The 17,642-nt window shown below is 28.7% G+C and overlaps 1 protein-coding gene and 1 long non-coding RNA gene across 2 annotated transcripts; both read left to right on the top strand.

Moving 5' to 3' along the window:
• Positions 1-1,781: 1,781 nt before the first annotated feature.
• Positions 1,782-5,528, top strand: LOC101211452 ((+)-gamma-cadinene synthase). Its single transcript, XM_011652243.2, has 7 exons — positions 1,782-2,027; positions 2,148-2,442; positions 2,939-3,320; positions 3,470-3,688; positions 4,373-4,511; positions 4,615-4,866; positions 5,036-5,528. The coding sequence occupies exons 1-7, from the start codon at positions 1,932-1,934 to the stop codon at positions 5,327-5,329; spliced, it is 1,677 nt and encodes a 558-aa protein (XP_011650545.2). The 5' UTR covers positions 1,782-1,931; the 3' UTR covers positions 5,330-5,528.
• Positions 5,529-11,922: 6,394 nt separating this feature from the next.
• On the top strand, positions 11,923-13,061 carry LOC116402946. The gene is made up of 2 exons (XR_004215652.1): positions 11,923-12,102; positions 12,514-13,061. It is a non-coding gene; the product is annotated as an uncharacterized LOC116402946 (long non-coding RNA).
• The last annotated feature ends 4,581 nt before the right edge of the window (positions 13,062-17,642 follow it).

Genomic DNA, 17,642 nt, shown 5'->3' with positions numbered 1-17,642 from the left:
GAAGATTTCAAGAAAACAATGACCCAAGAATTTGAAATGATAGATATAGGGTTGATGTCATATTATCTTAACATTGAGGTGATGCTGTCCGAGAAAGGTGTTTTCATCTCTTAAGAGTGATATATATTAGAGAAATTTTAGAAAATTTCAATACGATCAATTCTTAGTTTGTCACAACTTCAAGTGAAACTGAGACCAAATTGTTTAAATATGGAGAAAGAGATGTTGATCCTTCATATTTCAAGAGTTTGGTCAGAAGTTTGAGATACTTGACTTGCACACGACCATATATTCTTTTAAGCATTGGATTGGTGAGTCGATTTACGGAATCTCCTACAACTTTTTGTGGCAAAAAAAAAAAAAAAAAAAGCCTTCGTTACCTTAAAGGTATGCTTAACTATGAGTTATATTTTATTCTTCATCTAATGTGTATTCAAGCTTGAAGGCTATTGTGACAGTAACTCAGCTGGCTGGAGATACTAATGATGAAGAGCACTAGTGGATATGTTTTATGTGTTGGTAATATTGCATTTATTTGGAGTTACATTCTAAGAAACAATCTATCGTGACATTATCCACCTATGAGGCAAAATATGTTGTTGCAGCATGTGTCTGTTTGTCATGCAGTTTAATTAAGAAATTTTCTAAAAACAGTTGGAATTTTACCAAGACGATGCAATTGTGATTCATGTAGATAATAAATCAACAAAATTGTGTTAGCAATGAATTCTATGTTCCATGATTGTGGCAAGTACATTGATACAAAATTTTATAAATCAACAAAATTGTGTTAGCAATGAATTCTATGTTCCATGGTTGTGGCAAGTACATTGATACAAAATTTTCCTTCATGAGAAATTACATTTCAAGAAAGGAGGTTAAGTGGAAGATGTGAAAACTAAAGATCAAATTGTAGATATTTTCCTGCAACCACTCAAAATCCATATGTTTGACAAGTTAAGAACTTTACTAGTTCTCAGAAACAAATGGTTAAGGAGGGAAGTTGAAAAGTTAAAACATGTTTAATTGAAATAAGTGACATAAAAAATTAAGACATGAAAGAGATATATTAATTGATGAATATTTGACAAGATTATTTAGAATTAGATACATTCATGAATTAAGTAAAAAATAAATTGTTATGTCAAGTCATGGATCTAGACAATCCTATAAATAGGATTGATATGGTGTTTGCAAAGTATCAAGAAAACACACGAAAGAGAGTTAAAGTCTCTGTGTATTCCATTTTGTGATTATTTATTTGGGGTGTCGGTGGTGCCATCCCAACAAAATTTTCATTATCTGAGATGAAGGAGAAGCCACATAACTAAAACTCTCCGTTGTGATTGGTTGATACAATATATGGTAATGGAAATGGAACTGGAAGAGAGACGGAGGAGAGAGAAAGAAGAAAGAGAGATAAAAATTATCTTTTTTCCATATGTCATATTGCCACACTAATATTTATAATTTTTTCATACTAAATCTAAAAGTATTTTTTTTAAAAGAATAGTATTCATGAAAATATCAATAAAATACCATTTATATCATCACCCCCATACACATCGCAATCATTTGGTACCTCTAATATGGTTGGGTGGCCAATATTAATTTCCTTATTCATATGTCAAAATCTTTGTAGATAAAAGTAACATAAAATATTATAACTCATCAACAAAAATGTGTGGTAGCTTATGCAAATTCTTTATTTTGAATAAGTGATAAGAATCTGAACTAACCAAAATACATATGAAAAGTAGCCTATAAATAAGCATCCTTTAATATCACAAAGTGCTCACCCATAGTTCAAACTCTCCAGTCAATTAGATACAAATCTGAAGAGGATCTCAAATACCTTTTTCATTTTTCTTTTTCACTTTGAGAATTTAGAAATAGTTTCTTCTCAAGTTTTAAATTTCCGTGCTTCCATTATGAAAACCAATGATATTTCTGATGTTAACCGTTCTCTTGCAAATTTTCATCCTACTATTTGGAAGGAACAATTCCTTTCATTTGATGATGCATTGGTATAAGTTAATTTATTGCCTTATTTTAATTAGTTACTAGCCATTTATGGTTTGTGCTTAAATTTAATTTAATTGTTTTTTATTATTTTTAATAAATTTGAGTTTTTGTTTTAATTTCAGAAAGTAGATGATGGCATGGAATTAGAAAGAATTGAAAAGTTGAAAGAAGAAATAAGGATGATGGTGACTGCTTCCATGGAAAATCCATTGGCAAATCTAAATTTGGTTGATTCAATCCAACGGCTGGGAGTATCTTATCATTTTGAAGATGAGATTGAACAATTCTTAGAACATATATATGTGTCTTATAATAATTCCCTTCTATTGAGTAACAAAGATAGTGAAGATGACGATCTTCATTTTACTGCTCTTCTATTTCGACTTCTCAGGCAACAAGGTTATAGGATTTCATGTGGTAAGTTAAATACACAGATATAATTTTTTTTTTTTTTTTTAGTTCTTAAAATATAATATTTTTTAAAATTAGTTATTACTTGCATGATCTATTTATAATTACTTTGTCATGTTATCTAATTGATTTCATTTTTTTTTTTTCAGTTTATTTTACTATATTTATCTCCATAAATTGTGAGAAAAGATACACAATTTTTTAAAAAACAATTAAAAGAATCAAAATAGTAGTGATTAGGTGTAATTTAAGCACATGCATACTCCTTCCGAAAGAAAAAATAAAAATAAGTTTATATTTTAAAAGAAATTGTTAGTTGACAGATTTATGCTGGGTGCTCACTCAATTTTTTTAAAAAAACTATATGGTCATTGAACAGGATGTTAAACATTTTTTAATGTCCAAGGGCAAAGAGTTAAAAGAAACTTCCCAAAATTAAGTATCTGTTTAAGTATAAATTAACTAATCATGCATTCTTTTTTCACAATTTTAAATTAAACAGATATATTTTTGAAGTTCATGGACAAGAATGGAAAATTTAAAGAGTCATTGGTTGAGGATGAAAGAGGAATATTGAGCCTATATGAAGCATCACATATGAGGGGGCATGGAGAAGCTTTGCTTGAGGAAGCTCTTGAATTTACAACCACACATCTTAAAGCATATATTCATCTTTACTCAAATATTAATCCAAATTTTGCATCTGAAGTTAGTAATGCATTGAAATTGCCTATTAGAAAATGTGTTCCAAGAATCAAGGCAAGAGAGTATTTTCAAATTTACCAGCAACATCCTTCTCACAGTGAGACTTTGCTTGAATTCTCTAAACTAGACTTCAACATATTACAAAAACTTCATCAAAAGGAGCTAAGCGAAATCTGCAGGTACTACTATCATACTATATGCTTCCATATTGGGTAAAATCCTGCTTTGACTTTTTTTTACTTAGGTGTGTATTACATGTTAATTATTTTTTAGTTATTCTTAGACAGCTCATTGATTTATTATATATATATATTGTTTTTTTTTGTAGGTGGTGGAAGGATTTAGATGTCCCAACAAAGTTCCCTTTTGCAAGAGATAGAATTGTAGAGTGTTATTTTTGGACGTTGGGAGCATACTTTGAACCTCAATACAACGTTGGGAGGAAAATGTTAACCAAAGTAATTGCAATTTCTTCAATTTTAGATGATATTTACGATGCCTATGGAACATTTGAAGAACTCCAAGTCCTCGCCCCAGCAATTCAAAGGTTATTTTATTTCATTATTCCCATGATGACTAGTACTAATAAAAGTTTCTGCTTAAAATAATATGTTTATGGTCCTTCAATTTTTCATAGAATTAAGTAATGATCTTAATTCCAAACTTTATTTTAGTTTGTAATCATTTAGTGTTTAGGTCTATATAGATCATTAAAGATTAAAATTGGTTCTAGTAGTTTGCAACAACAATTTAGTACCTAAACCTTAGCTTAAGACAATCTTGACTTTTAAATTTGTGATCATTAATAATTAGTCTCTATTTTAAACAAACTATAAAACCTAAGTATCATATTTTTATTATGTATATTGACTTAATCTATCTCGATTATATTATGAACAAATTTGTCACACTAACCAGTTTTATGGATCAAACTTAGATAAAGAATTGACATTTGATTTTTAATTGCAACATAATTCAAAATAAAAAGACTAGATTGTAATATAATCTAGTTACAGTCTAACTTGCTACAAAATTCAAATTAGAAAACTAAATCAAATTGGATCGTTAAAAGATGGAAACAATTAGAGATCAAAAACCTATTTTTCTAATACAATTTATCTACTACTGCTCATTGAAAACATCATTAAAAGAAAAATGAAAGAAAAAAAGTAAAAGAAATTTTACTTCTAATATTAAAATTTAAAATAAATGTGAAAGTGAAAATTTTCAGGTGGGATAGAAGCATGGTGCATACACTTCCCGAGTACATGAAACCTTTTTATGTAGCAATGTTTGAAGTTTATGAGGAAATTAGCAAAGAGATTGGCAAGGATCAAAATTCTCTCCATCTTCAAGTTGCAATAGGAGGAGTAAAGTTTCTTCTTTTTGTTATCTATTTCCTACCCCTCTGTTTTTGTTTTTTTCTTTCTAATTCATGTGTTCTAAATTATTATATATAATTTATTGTTACAGATAAAAAAGTTATCTGAATCCTATTTTGAAGAAGCTAAATGGTTAAATAAAAAGTATAAACCAAGCTTTAAGGAGTACATGGAATTGGCATTAAATACCACAGGCTATACCTTGCTTATATCCATTTCTTTTCTTGGATTGGGTGATCACATTGTAACAAACGAGGTTCTTCAATGGCTTTCCAATGGACCTCAAATTATTAAAGCCTCAACTATCATTTGTAGACTCATGGACGACATCGCTTCCCACAAGGTGTGTGTATATATATTCTCTGGTCACTCTTTACATTTTCACTTAGGTTTTAAGATGAAATTTTATATGTATTTAATATGATATCAAAACCCATTAAATCGGCCAAACGGAATATTTCATGTGGAATATAATCCATTCCTGAATTTATTATTATTATTATTATTTTCAGTTTGAACAAGAAAGGGAGCATGTAGCTTCTGCCGTTGAATCGTACATGGAGCAATATGATTGTTCAGAAGAAGAAGCTTGTGTTGAACTTCATAAGGAAGTGGTTGATGCATGGAAGGATACAAATGAAGCATTTTATCGCCCATTTAATGTACCATTGCCTGTTCTAATGCGTGTACTCAATTTTTCAAGAGTTATGAACTTGCTTTATTTGGATGAAGATGGATACACAAATGCAAAGAGTAGAACAAAGTTTCTTATTAAATCTCTTCTTGTTGACCCACTGCCTTGTTAAATGAACTTGAAGCCCATCTTGCTTGAAATTAAATGGCAAGAACTCTCTTTTGACCAATGAATGAATATAGGTAGTGCAAAGAGATTAAAATAAGCTAGTTTTCTTGCCATTTTCATCCATGAGGTTTATCGTGTGTATTGTTATGAATTATTGTATAAAATATTGGTGTGAAGAGTATTTTGTACCATTCTTTTCTTTCTATAACATTTGCTCTGTACTCACCTGTTGCATTGGAAAAAACCTTCCACTTCTACAATATGAATAAGTAGAAAAGTAACAGAGAAATTAAAAGAAAATAATAAAAACGAAAAACACAAGAATTAAAGTGAAAAAACTTTGAACCAAAGAAAAAAACAAGAACTAGAAAATTTCCTTCCATATAAAATATATCACTTTTCCCGATCTCAAATTACAAAATCACTTTTTAATCTCTTGACTACTTACCTCTTTTTTTCCTCTCTTAGACTAGAGTATACAAAAGGGAATTTAACTACGGTTACAGACACCTAAACTTCAAAGTATTTCTAACCAGAATGATTTTAATTAAAACAAAGACATAAGTTTGAAGCTAACGACTTTCTCGAATATTTTTGACATATGAGATAACTGGACTGATCATATTTTGTAGATAACTTAAAACACTCTATCCATCCCTCTTCAATTATAAGAATTTTTTTCACATACCTGTTACTTATGATCAGAGATTTACGTGAGGTCAAATTAAAGATGGTACAATATAATCTAAAGGCAGTGAAGTATTATTTCAACCAATAGGGTTTTTTTCCCTTTTCTTTAGTGGTTTCTATGAACATAGGATTCTTGTTTTAATTATTTTTCGCCTGTATATTAGTTTCATTATTTTTTTGAAATATTAGCTTACAGATCACATTAGAAAGAAGAAGAAGATCAATCTGTTACCCTTTAACCCTATCTAATTATAGGTTGTGACTCTTTTATCTCAGCGTTCTATAGTTTTGTTCAAGTTACATAATAAACATTGCACAATTTGGAAATAGACATTTCAAAATGAATGGATAGTTCCATAAAATATGTTGTAAATCATAAATTGCTATATCATTAATAATGACAGAAAAATTGTGCGTGTAAACATGCGAGTAATTGTAAACTTACATATGTATGATTTCAATTAAATTAAAAAAAATATTAGAATGAATACTCTATTTGATAACCATTTTGTTTTCTATTTGAGTTTTATTTTTGAAAATTGACAAATTTTACATCTAAAACTCCTGTTTTTGGTACCTAATTTTTTTCAAATTTTATAAAATAAAAATAGGCCTTGAGTAATTAATATTTGTTTTTAAAAAAATTAAGCCTATTTTTTCCTATTTTTTACAATGAGTTGAATTTTAGCCTAATTCTATAAAAAAAAAAAACAAAATTTTAAAATCTGTATGACCTCGTTTAATAATCCTTTCATTTTTTTTTGTTTCTAAAATTCTGTTTTCTAATTTTCGTTTATTAAAAATAAACATATACGTGTGGTAATTATTTTGTTTTCTGTTTTATAAAAACAAAATTTATGTTTTTGATTTTTTTTTCATTTTATAAAAACAAAATAGATAGTAAAAGTTTGTTGTATTTGAATTAAAATATTTACAAATATAACAAAATATCATAGATAGATGATTATAATAGACATTGATAGACTATTATTATCTAACACTTGTGAAACCCGCATCCTAATAAATGAGTTTCTTGTAATTAATTTTTAAAAGTTGGCATAATTAAGCTTAAGTAGTCGTTTGGAGATAATGAGAGGAAATGGACAAAGGCGAAGGAATCAGACAACGCATTGTGAAGAAAGACAACGCAATACAACAGGATAACACAAGAAGAAAAGGTGGCAACGAGCATTTAACCAATTATCAAGTGACGAACTACGCAAGGAGGAGTTTAATTCATCGGCTAAAAATTGATTAAGTTGAAGTTAAACATGTGTTAAGAAGGATATACTAAACTTAATACATGTAACGCACTAAGTAGAAGCTGTCAAGATTAGGAGCAGTGTAATGTTAACTAACCTAATTTTATGATAGTATAAATAGGTTTGAAGATGAATTATTTTATGTGTTTACTTGAGTGGAAGTTCTATTAGAGAAAAAAAGGTGAAACTTCATTACAGAACCAGAACGACAGGAGGAAAAAACTTCATTATAGATATGCTCATGCTACAATCTCATATACACGTATAAAAGAACATGACTAATTTGAAGTATGTCTAGGTTTGTGAAGTTGTAATGTTGTCATGCTTGTATGTATACAAAACCATTATTCTTATTCTCGATAAAAAAAAACTAGTTATTATGTCCACATAAGAGAAAATTCTGTCATGCGCCTTCAGTCGTCTGCTTGGTATAAGATTTGCTAAAGTCGTTTAGTGATTCGTGTTCAAGTCAATCGTCGAAGCAACTGGTCTTGAATGAGGGTTCGTCGTAGAGAAGCTGATGTTGAAGTTATAATCATCACAGTAGTCATTGCGATGAAGAAGTTCAATATCCAGGTAATAGGAATAAGTAAAGGCTAATGTGATTATTGTGTTGTTTATCACGTAGTGAGGTGTTAAAACATTTCTCAAAATAAGATAAAGCTTTTATTGTATGTAATTGTATTTTCTGAAATTTTTTTTTTAATCCTTGTCACTCACCAAGCTATGAGCTTATATGTAAGGACTATATTCGAGAAAAGGTAGTTCTGTTGAAAACAAGCCTTGATAAAAGGATTGTTTTTGGCTAATGTGAATAAGAGGCGTTTCGTGAAGAAAGTACACATTGAAGCTTGGTGAGGCAGTAAGAAGTATGAATTCAATGCTAAGAGTTGGGCGTTCTATTGTGGTAACTTAAAGTGAAGTCAAGTAAAAGAAGTTGCCGTTTGTTGCCTGTCGCGAGATGAAGAAGGCAAGAAAAAAGTTTAGCCTTCCGAAAAGATAAGGTTATAATTTCAAGAAAGTGTATAATATTCTTGAGTTGACGATGGACGCATGGTCTGCACATTTACAAGCTGCCATTTGTAAAGTGAAAGTAGAATGTGGCAAGCTAAGGGAGACTTAAGTGATGACTAAGCAGATTAAAAGGATAAGTAAAAATAAGTCTTGGGAAGGAATTAAAGAAAGGTTGTTATTCTAAGAATTTTACAAAGTGTTGTTATTCCTATCAAGTGAGTAACTGTTAGATGTGAAATGCATGATATTATGTTTGTATTGTGGTGTAAAATGTTAACTTAATAAAAAGAAGTTGTGCTTATTCTATTTGATTGTTTGGTGTTTATTGCTTATTTGTTAAAAAGCTTAAGTAAAGCTAAGTGAATTAGGTTGGTTGTTTAAGTTATTCAGCTGCCTTATGTTCATCTAAGTTGAGTTGTTTGAAGTTGGACTAATTGAAGTTGTTCCGCTTACTAGGCATTAGAGTTTATCACACAATGTGATACGTGTTGACTTTCTTGGAGTCACGCCTCCACTTGATCGCATAAAGGTAACTTTTGGGACAGGGCGTGACATTATATTTTAAGTTTTCCTTTCCAAGGTTAAGCGAAAAAGTGTCATCAGGTGAGACAAAAGGAGACTACTCCTAAGTACTTGCTCTCTTGCGTAGAAGTAGTTAGATTAAGTCTTGTAATCATTCAACATATAAGATGTACGTTTGTGTTGTAATAAGATTGTGAATAAAAGGACTACTAATGTTTTATATCTTCTGATGGCCTATTGCACACTAGAAATATTCACCACCATGATCACACCTAAGGTTGAAGTTAAGTTTAAAGAAATACCTAGATTATTCAGGCATTTCACCTTGAAACGTCTGTTCGTCCAAGTGATCATGTCCACACTTGGTACGTAGAGGACGCTTTTCGGGTGGAAGCGTGCGATATTGGTGTCTATTATTGATAGACAATCGTGTTTTGTCAGTTTATCTTTATTTTATTTTATTGTTACTATTAGTATTATTATTATTACTATTTGGGACATTTTTAAAAATAACAAACTAAATTAAAATATTTACAAGCTATAACAAAATTTTGGATTCTATCAATGGTAGCTACTGATAGACTTCTATCACTATCTATCAATGTCATAATTGGATATCATTTGAAAATTTTGCTTTATGTTATAAATATTTTGTCAAATTATTATTCTTTTTACAATTTTTCTTATTCTTTTTATTTTAGGGTGTTTTAAAAATAAAAAAAGTTGATAAACTATTTACACTCTATGAGGCAAAGAGAAATTTTTAAAAATAGCAAAATAAATTAAATTATTTACAAGTTATAACAAAATTTTGCATTCTATCAATGATAATTTTTTATCACTATAACATATCAGTGATTCTCAATGATAGAATTTGTTATAGGTTGTAAATATTTTGCAAAATTTACTAATTTTGAAAATTCTCCTAAAACAAAACCATTAATACAAAATTTATTAAACTTGATTTTTGTATGAAGTGTAATTATTTGATGTAAGGTTCTATTTATTACAATTTCTTTTTAAATTTATTATTTATTTACTTTAGTTATTATTATAAAAAAAATTTAGAAATACAAAATATTTACAACCTATAGCAAATTCTATCACTGATTGTCATTATATGTTATACTGATAGAAGACTATCATTAATAGAACCCAAAATTTTGTTATAGCTAATAAATATTTTAATTTATTTTACTATATTTAAAAATGTTCTTTATTATTATTTTAATTCTTCTTCTTTTTTTGTTTTATTATTTGTTATTATTATTTTTATCTTTTATATTATATTCTTCTTTTTGTTCACTCTCTACCCATTTCCCAAAACCTCCCCTCTTCTTCTTCCAACTTAATTCTTCCTTCCCCCTCCTCTCTTTTTCTTGAATTCACACAAAAAAACTCAACTTCCCCTCCACTTTCGTTTTTCAACAACTCTCACATTTGTGTTTGGATTGATTTTTGATAATTTTAAAAATAATTTATTTAAATTTGAATTTTCATGAATTTCCTATTATTATTATTATTATTATTGATTTTTTAGTTTAAAACTTTCAATGAATTAAAATTTCCCTCAAGTTCCAAAATATTTCAAATTTGTCTTTATTTGAATTCACTCAATAAATTCAATTGGATTAAAATGAAATTTAAATCATTTTCATTTCCAAAAACAATATGAATTTTGATTTTTCATTAATGATTTTTATTTTAGCTTTAATCCCAACATTTTGAAAGAATTTCAATTTCAATCAAATTTGAATTTTGTAAACAAAGCTTCAATTCGATTTTCACCTAGCTTTACAACACAAATTACAATTTTCTTTTGGAAGGTTTTGCACCTACGTAAAAATTAACTCATACTTTACCACAACAATATTGGTTGATCCACATGAGACACCACTTTAACTATCAACTATCATGTCAATCCATGATGGAATTAAGATTGTCAAATACCTCATCTCTCTAGGTAAATATTTTCTCTCTTTATAGATTTGAATAGTATATGTGTAACACTCCAAAAATTTAAGATAATTTTGTTGCTTAGTTATCTAGAACAATTCATGATTAGATTATTAGATTATTGTGGGTGTTAGATTAATTGGAATTGAAAGCTAAAGAATTTATTTGGGACAATGTGTTGGGTTAATTAAGTATATATTTATATGAGTATGTATATTTAATTAAAGATTCTGAAATTTGATGAAGAATGTTATTAATTATAAAGTTTTGGTTATATAATTAAGAAGTGAAAAATTGATAGTTATAAAGGGTTTTTTTAAAATTACAACAAACTGACAAAATATATACATTTTATAGAACAATTTTGAAAAATGAAAAAAGTCCACAGACCCACAATGAAAAATACAAAAAATATTTCAATCAACACGCGAATAGTCATGATATCTAATTCTCTTTTTCTAAATGATCATGATATGTGATAGTATAGAAAATGATACACGATCGTGTAATTCTTTTTAATGATGAGAAAAATGCTTCGTGTAATTCTTCTTCTAAACAATCATGATATGTGATCGTGTAGGAAATGATACACAATCTTGTAGGAAATGATACACAATCGTGTAGAAAATGATACACAGATCGTGTAGTGCTGTTTAATGATGGAAAAAATGCTTCAAATATGTTAACCATGCTAAATAATCGTGTTGATTAAGTAAGCAATCATTTAAATCATATCAAAGTGATACTTAAATAATCTTGATATTCTAGAAGACGGCATGTAAGAAATAAAGAGAAGATGAAGAAAGAATGAAAGAAGAAGAAAGATAAGTGAGAAAAATCATCCACAATATCAAGGGCAAATATGAAATTTATGAAAAATTTCTACCAACTTCATGGACTTTTTGATTTTGTTAGACAGGTCATAAATATTTGAAGTTTTTTTATATTTGTGTAAATTAACCTAGTTATAAATTGGAACTAGTTGGTGGGAAAAGATGATAAAATTAATTAAGAGAGGAGGGATTTAGATATATTTATTATATATGTTTATTTAAAGAAAATGAATTAAATAATATTAAAGTACTATTAATTTCATTACTATTTCGTTATAAATTAGGGCTTGTGCATTTGTTGTGTATGACATGACAAAACCTATTCATCTTCTTCCTCAAAGTACCCCAGTCACCGACTCTCTCTCCCTCATTTCCTCTACATTATTCTTCGACGTCATTTTCTTCTTCATCCAACCTCGTCATAGATAATTGTTTGTTGTCTATCGACGCTGCTCTCTATTGCTGTCGCTCACCGATTTTGGTTAAGATTGGTGAATTAGGTGAGTGTTATCAGTTCTTTTTGTGGGATTTTAATACCTCTTAAAGGTTAGTTGAGACTCTAAATAAGTTTATTATTGGAATTGATTTTGGTTGCATGACTTTGGAAAGTTTGAGGATTTGTATGGTGAATTTTCTCATCAAGATTTAGATAAAGGATTTTTTAACCTCCACTTGGGTATGTTTGGTAAGCTAACGTAATTAAATTAGTAATTTATTGGCAAAAACTATTAATTTAATTTTTTTTATGTATGATAACTTGTAGAAATACAAGTTATTGTGGCCTTTTACGTAGATCAATGGAGTCAAATTGCAAGATAAATGATCAAAACGCATAACTTTTAGTGCAAAATTATAATGTCAAGAGAATGCACTTTATATAAGTCATCTCACTTGATTAACTATGCTTTCAGATGTTTTTACACACAGGATGATAAAAAGAAAAAATGAAATGAGGATCGCACGCATGAACTCCATGATAAAAAGCTTGACAATTCACGAGTTGCAAGGCGAGATGATTTGCTAGAAAACAAGAGTAGTAGTTAGGGCTGATGTGACATGAAACTGCTACTTTTTGCGCTGCCATTTATAGGCAAGGACATTTGTGCAGCGTAGGCAAGGATGGAAGTGCAACATGAGCATTTAATTTTCCGCTTAAAAGTATGCCTCTAAAAGAAGCCCAACTCCACCATGAAGAAATCAACAAATGAGGTCATCCCTTAAGAAAGCCAATGAAGGACAAGTTTTAGAATCATTCACCATTTGTAGTATAGTATTTCTTCCTCCACCCTTTATCTGATTAGCATCTGAGTGAGAGCTTAGAAAGAGATTAGAGAGAAAGAAGTTTCCTCACCATTTTCCCTAACTTGTAAAAGAGCCAAGGAATCCATGATAATGGATTATGCGACTCGACACATCTTTTCTTTTAATTTTTGAACTTTATGATGAATTGTATGAATATTTTTATCTTCATGACCGAGAGACCTACATTATCAATACAATGCATTTTTATTCATTGTCTCTCTTTCATTTATTTACTTCCCATCTTGTTGATGTACATTCTAAGTAGTTTAAGTTTATGTTTTTGTCCTTGATAAGGATTATGTGGTTATAAGCTAAGTCTCATTGTGTTTACCTGAGCTTGACTCAATCGTTTGGTCAGGGTTTGTCGCCAGCTGCTGAAGAGAGTAAGTAGCAAGGACATGATTAAACACATACAGAAGGGAGTTTGAAAACAAATTAAACTTCATCCTGGCATTTTGACTCGAATCATTTGTGTCTCGAAAGGAGAACAGTGTGGTGTTTAGGTGCCAAAAGGTTCCTCACCTTAAATATAAGATGGTCAAGTGATCTATATCGCATTAAGGGCATGCCACATAGCTTAGATAACCTAGAATACTAAGACTTTTCTTCACCTCTCTTAAAGCAAGTTAGTTTGCATTCCATAATCATTCCATTTCATTTCTCTCTACAAAATCTTATGTGTAAATAAGTAGATTAGTATAGTTTTATACTTATACCGTTATAAGTAAGTTTTGATAGAAATTCTATGCGTTCGATCCTAACATACCCAAAAAACCTCTCGCTTCACTTACACTTGGGCAAACATAAAGAAAACTTGTACTAATCTGAATCATTGTGTATGAAGCAACGAATAGGAAGAGTGTGCACCTTTTATTGCATAACTCCAACCTAGTTGCCCATCATTAGTTGCAAAATGAGAACCTAGAATGATGCATTTACAATTGAGTTTTGCATAAGACAACAAAAACAGATGAATGCATAAGTGAAATTGTAGTTTTGTTTGCAGCAAGGAACTTAGCCTAACCTATGATAAGAGTTCTACTACTAGATCTCCAATTGATGGTTGAATTATCGTGTGATAATGATGATTCAACTATATGCATGACATGTGATATGTTTGTGATTGTGAATTACCTATATAGCCTAAGCTTACTATTAAACTGTGAAGAGTAGCTATTGGATTAGGCTAATTGTCTATGCTTACTGTGAAAAGTATGTCTATCATGGATTGCTGTTTGCGCATAATCAATAATTTTATTAAGTAAAATTTTTAATTATTTTCCTTATGTTTAGGATCGATTCATTTAGAAGGTTATTTTCAATTAGGGAACTTTAGCTAATCTTAAGGTAAGATATTTCTACTAGCGTATCCTCAAATTAAGGTTGAATTGTACTATATCGATTGATTATTTGTCATGCACAAAATTAAAATGCATTGATGGCCTAATGTGATGATTTGGCTGAAATTGTGTAGATTTACATATTGAACTGAGTATGTAATTGTGGACATTGTTGGATGATTTTGTATGTTATGTTTATGCCTATTATTGGAAAGATTTGACTGCAATAGGTTTATATGAACCGATGGTCGCTGTTAGCTTTAGATTTTTTATTTTCTTGATGCTAAAGTTTTTTTAGTTTTGTTGATGGTTCACAAACCCCAAAAAAATAGTCATCGATGTATAATAAAACTATTTCTCGATGGACATTAAACATCAAAGATAATATATTAGTTAACTGGTAATGTCGATCAAGTTAGATAGGTTTTCTTGATGGACGAGGTTTGTCAAGGAATGAATTTTCTTGGTTTGCAATGATCATCATTGAAAAAAAATTAATATATTTTTTTGACTTTCTTGATGGGTTTAGGATTTCTTGATGGACAAAAAAAAAAAAAAAAAATCATGGCCAAGAGCCATCAAGAAAAATGATATCTTGATGAGCATTGCCCATCAAGACAAAAAATTATAATTTTGGGTTTAGGATAAGTTCGTGACAAAGTCCCATAAAAAAATTATATCTTTATGAGCATTGCCCATGAAGAAAAAATTATTTCCTACGAAGCACGAAAATCAAAGTCTCGTTTGAGTCTAAAAAAACACGATATTCATCAATAATATTCTTAAAGCTTTACTTTTTTTTTTTACGAATATTACTATCTATAGATCAATAATATAATATTACTTTTTTAAATGTTAAGTGTTATAATTATAATTAGATTGAAATAAGTCACTTTATCAAAATTAAATTAGTTACTGTGTTCAAGTTTAATGAGTTGAATTAAAAGTTTGTAATTTAGAGTTTTTAAAATTTGTAGAAATTGTAAAATATGAACTTAGCTCAACTGAACCTATATGTATCTGTGGACAAGATGTCAAATCTCCACTCCTATATTAAAAATTTGTAGAATCTATTTATAAATTTGGAAGTCTCATTTCTTGCTGGTCAACAATTTTTTTTATTATAATATTAGACAATAGAGTAGAACATTTTGAAAAGATATTGTCACCTTTTCCCACACTCAAGGACCCCAAACCTATCTTTGGCAATTAAATAAGACTAGTTTTAATTGAAAGCAAGTGACCAACAACACCCTAAATTGATTGGTGGAAAATCCAAACCTTTTACCTCGAAACACACCCTATAGGGTGGGACGTGGGAGGTTAGCATCTGCTCCACGTTGTGATCACAACGTTGCAACACATAGCAAAATATTATTGTCGAGATAGTATCTTTATATGAAAATCTTAATTCCATCACGAAATTATTGAACGACTAAAAGGTCCATATGAGAAAACAAAGAAAAGAGGGAAAGGCGTCAGACTGCACATCACATGAGTAGCAACCATATATATATTTACGTACTACTCTACACTGTAGATTGATGCTGCCATATCCTTATATACATGTGCACAAGTTATAGCCACAAAAACTCTAGCCCTTCATGACTTGCTGGACTAATAGTTTAAAATCTCACATTTACAGTGGTTGGGTTTAAGACAGACTGAAACTGAATTGTGCCCTTCAAAAGAGTTTGTTAACAAAGTTTGTGGCGATGCATAATTCTATTCGTTTTGCGTCAGAAGTTTCGAATCTCCCAATTTCATGGAGTTTGATAACTGATAATTGGAAGTAATAATACTAAGTTATGGCCACAAACAAGTGCAAAATTTTAAGACGTAGTTCCACAACCAATCAGGATTCTATTAAACAATTTTTGGATTCTTTAAACAAAATTTGAAAACTTCTTAACATTTTGATTTAAATTTTATGTTTTACATTTTAAAAAGTTGAAAAATACGTATACAAACATTTAAAAATACAATTATGTGATGTTATAAATTCAATTCTTGTTTTTTAATATAATATATTATAAATTTTTAAGTTAAATTACAAATTTAGTACCACGTTTTAAAAAGATAAAATTTCTTTATCTTAGACTTATAATTAGAACTTAGTTTTTATCTTAGACTTATAATTAGAACTTAGTTTTTTGGTGTGATAGAAATCATAGACAATATTCTTGTTTGTAGAAACTATTTGTTGAAGGCTTTCAAATTAAAAAGAGCTATATATAAGATTTTGTCAAACTATAAACTAAACTCTAACCTTATCTTATTTAGTGATTATATTTTTCAATTTAATCAATTATTTTTAAACATAAATTACACTCAAATTAATAATAACTTGTCGTCAACAAAAACATACTAAATAATTAATAATTAAGACTAGTTTTATGATTTATAAACCTACAAACATTTAAACACTATAAAACTTAGAATCAAATTTCTAAACGCGTCACCAAACACATATAAACAAACATGAAATATAACTTTATCTTCTTTTAATACCTTATTTCCAAATTTATGCTCTCACATTCTCTGTAAAACAGACTTTTATATTTATTTTCAACCGTTTCTTTGAAAATAAATTTTAGATTTTACTTAGGGTTTGTTTAGATTTCCTAAAAAAAACATTTATTTAACAATACATTTTAAAAAAAATTTTTTTGCAAAATAAGTTTAAAATCTAAACGCTTATGTATGGTTTGACATCTTTATAAATATTTATATATAAAATTGTGTTTAATTTGTTCTATACTAACAAATGTTTATACTTGAGCCAAATTACCATAAAAGATTATTAAACATTATGAACTAATTTCATAAATAAATACACATATTTTAATTTTTTTAAGAAATATATTTAAAATTTAATTACACGTTGTTTTAAAATTATTAATCTTTTAGTTATTTAAAACATTAATTTTATTTTTCTTTATTAATTTTCTTGGACAATTCAATTTTAGAAGGACAAATAACTTGAAAGGTAAATACATAAGCACAAAAAAATATTTGATTCCCAACAGCAAAATATAAATAAGATAAATATTTTTTTCGAGACAATATAATATCAATTGGACAAAAAGATGTACAATTTGATCACGTTCTTAATTCATCTTTATTTAACGAACAAAACGTTCTTCATTGACATACTCATGATTTCTTTCACATATGTTATGGCGAAGTAGATTTGGCTGAGAAAGAAACATTTACAAATCCCTATATTTAAATGTATATGAACACACATTGAAAGAATATTCAACCTATTTGAAAATTAACAAAAAAAAAAAAAAAAACGACAGAGTGAAAAATAGATAGTAAAAATGAACATAAAAAATAGAGGAAGAAAAAATACATTTGGAAGGGATTTCTCATTAAACACCAAATAAATATTT

This window comes from Cucumis sativus, chromosome 3, assembly GCF_000004075.3.
Source record: "Cucumis sativus cultivar 9930 chromosome 3, Cucumber_9930_V3, whole genome shotgun sequence".
In the NCBI taxonomy this organism is placed as follows: Eukaryota; Viridiplantae; Streptophyta; class Magnoliopsida; order Cucurbitales; family Cucurbitaceae; genus Cucumis; species Cucumis sativus.
This window is presented reverse-complemented; position numbering and strand designations above follow the sequence as displayed.

Bases quoted from the DNA above. Each gene is read 5' to 3' on its own strand.
- LOC101211452 (XM_011652243.2), top strand. From the start codon at position 1,932: ATGAAAACCAATGATATTTCTGATGTTAACCGTTCTCTTGCAAATTTT. The intron at 2,028-2,147 runs GTATAAGTTAAT...TTTTAATTTCAG, and splicing joins TTTCATTTGATGATGCATTG to AAAGTAGATGATGGCATGGA. The intron at 3,321-3,469 runs GTACTACTATCA...TTTTTTTTGTAG, and splicing joins GAGCTAAGCGAAATCTGCAG to GTGGTGGAAGGATTTAGATG.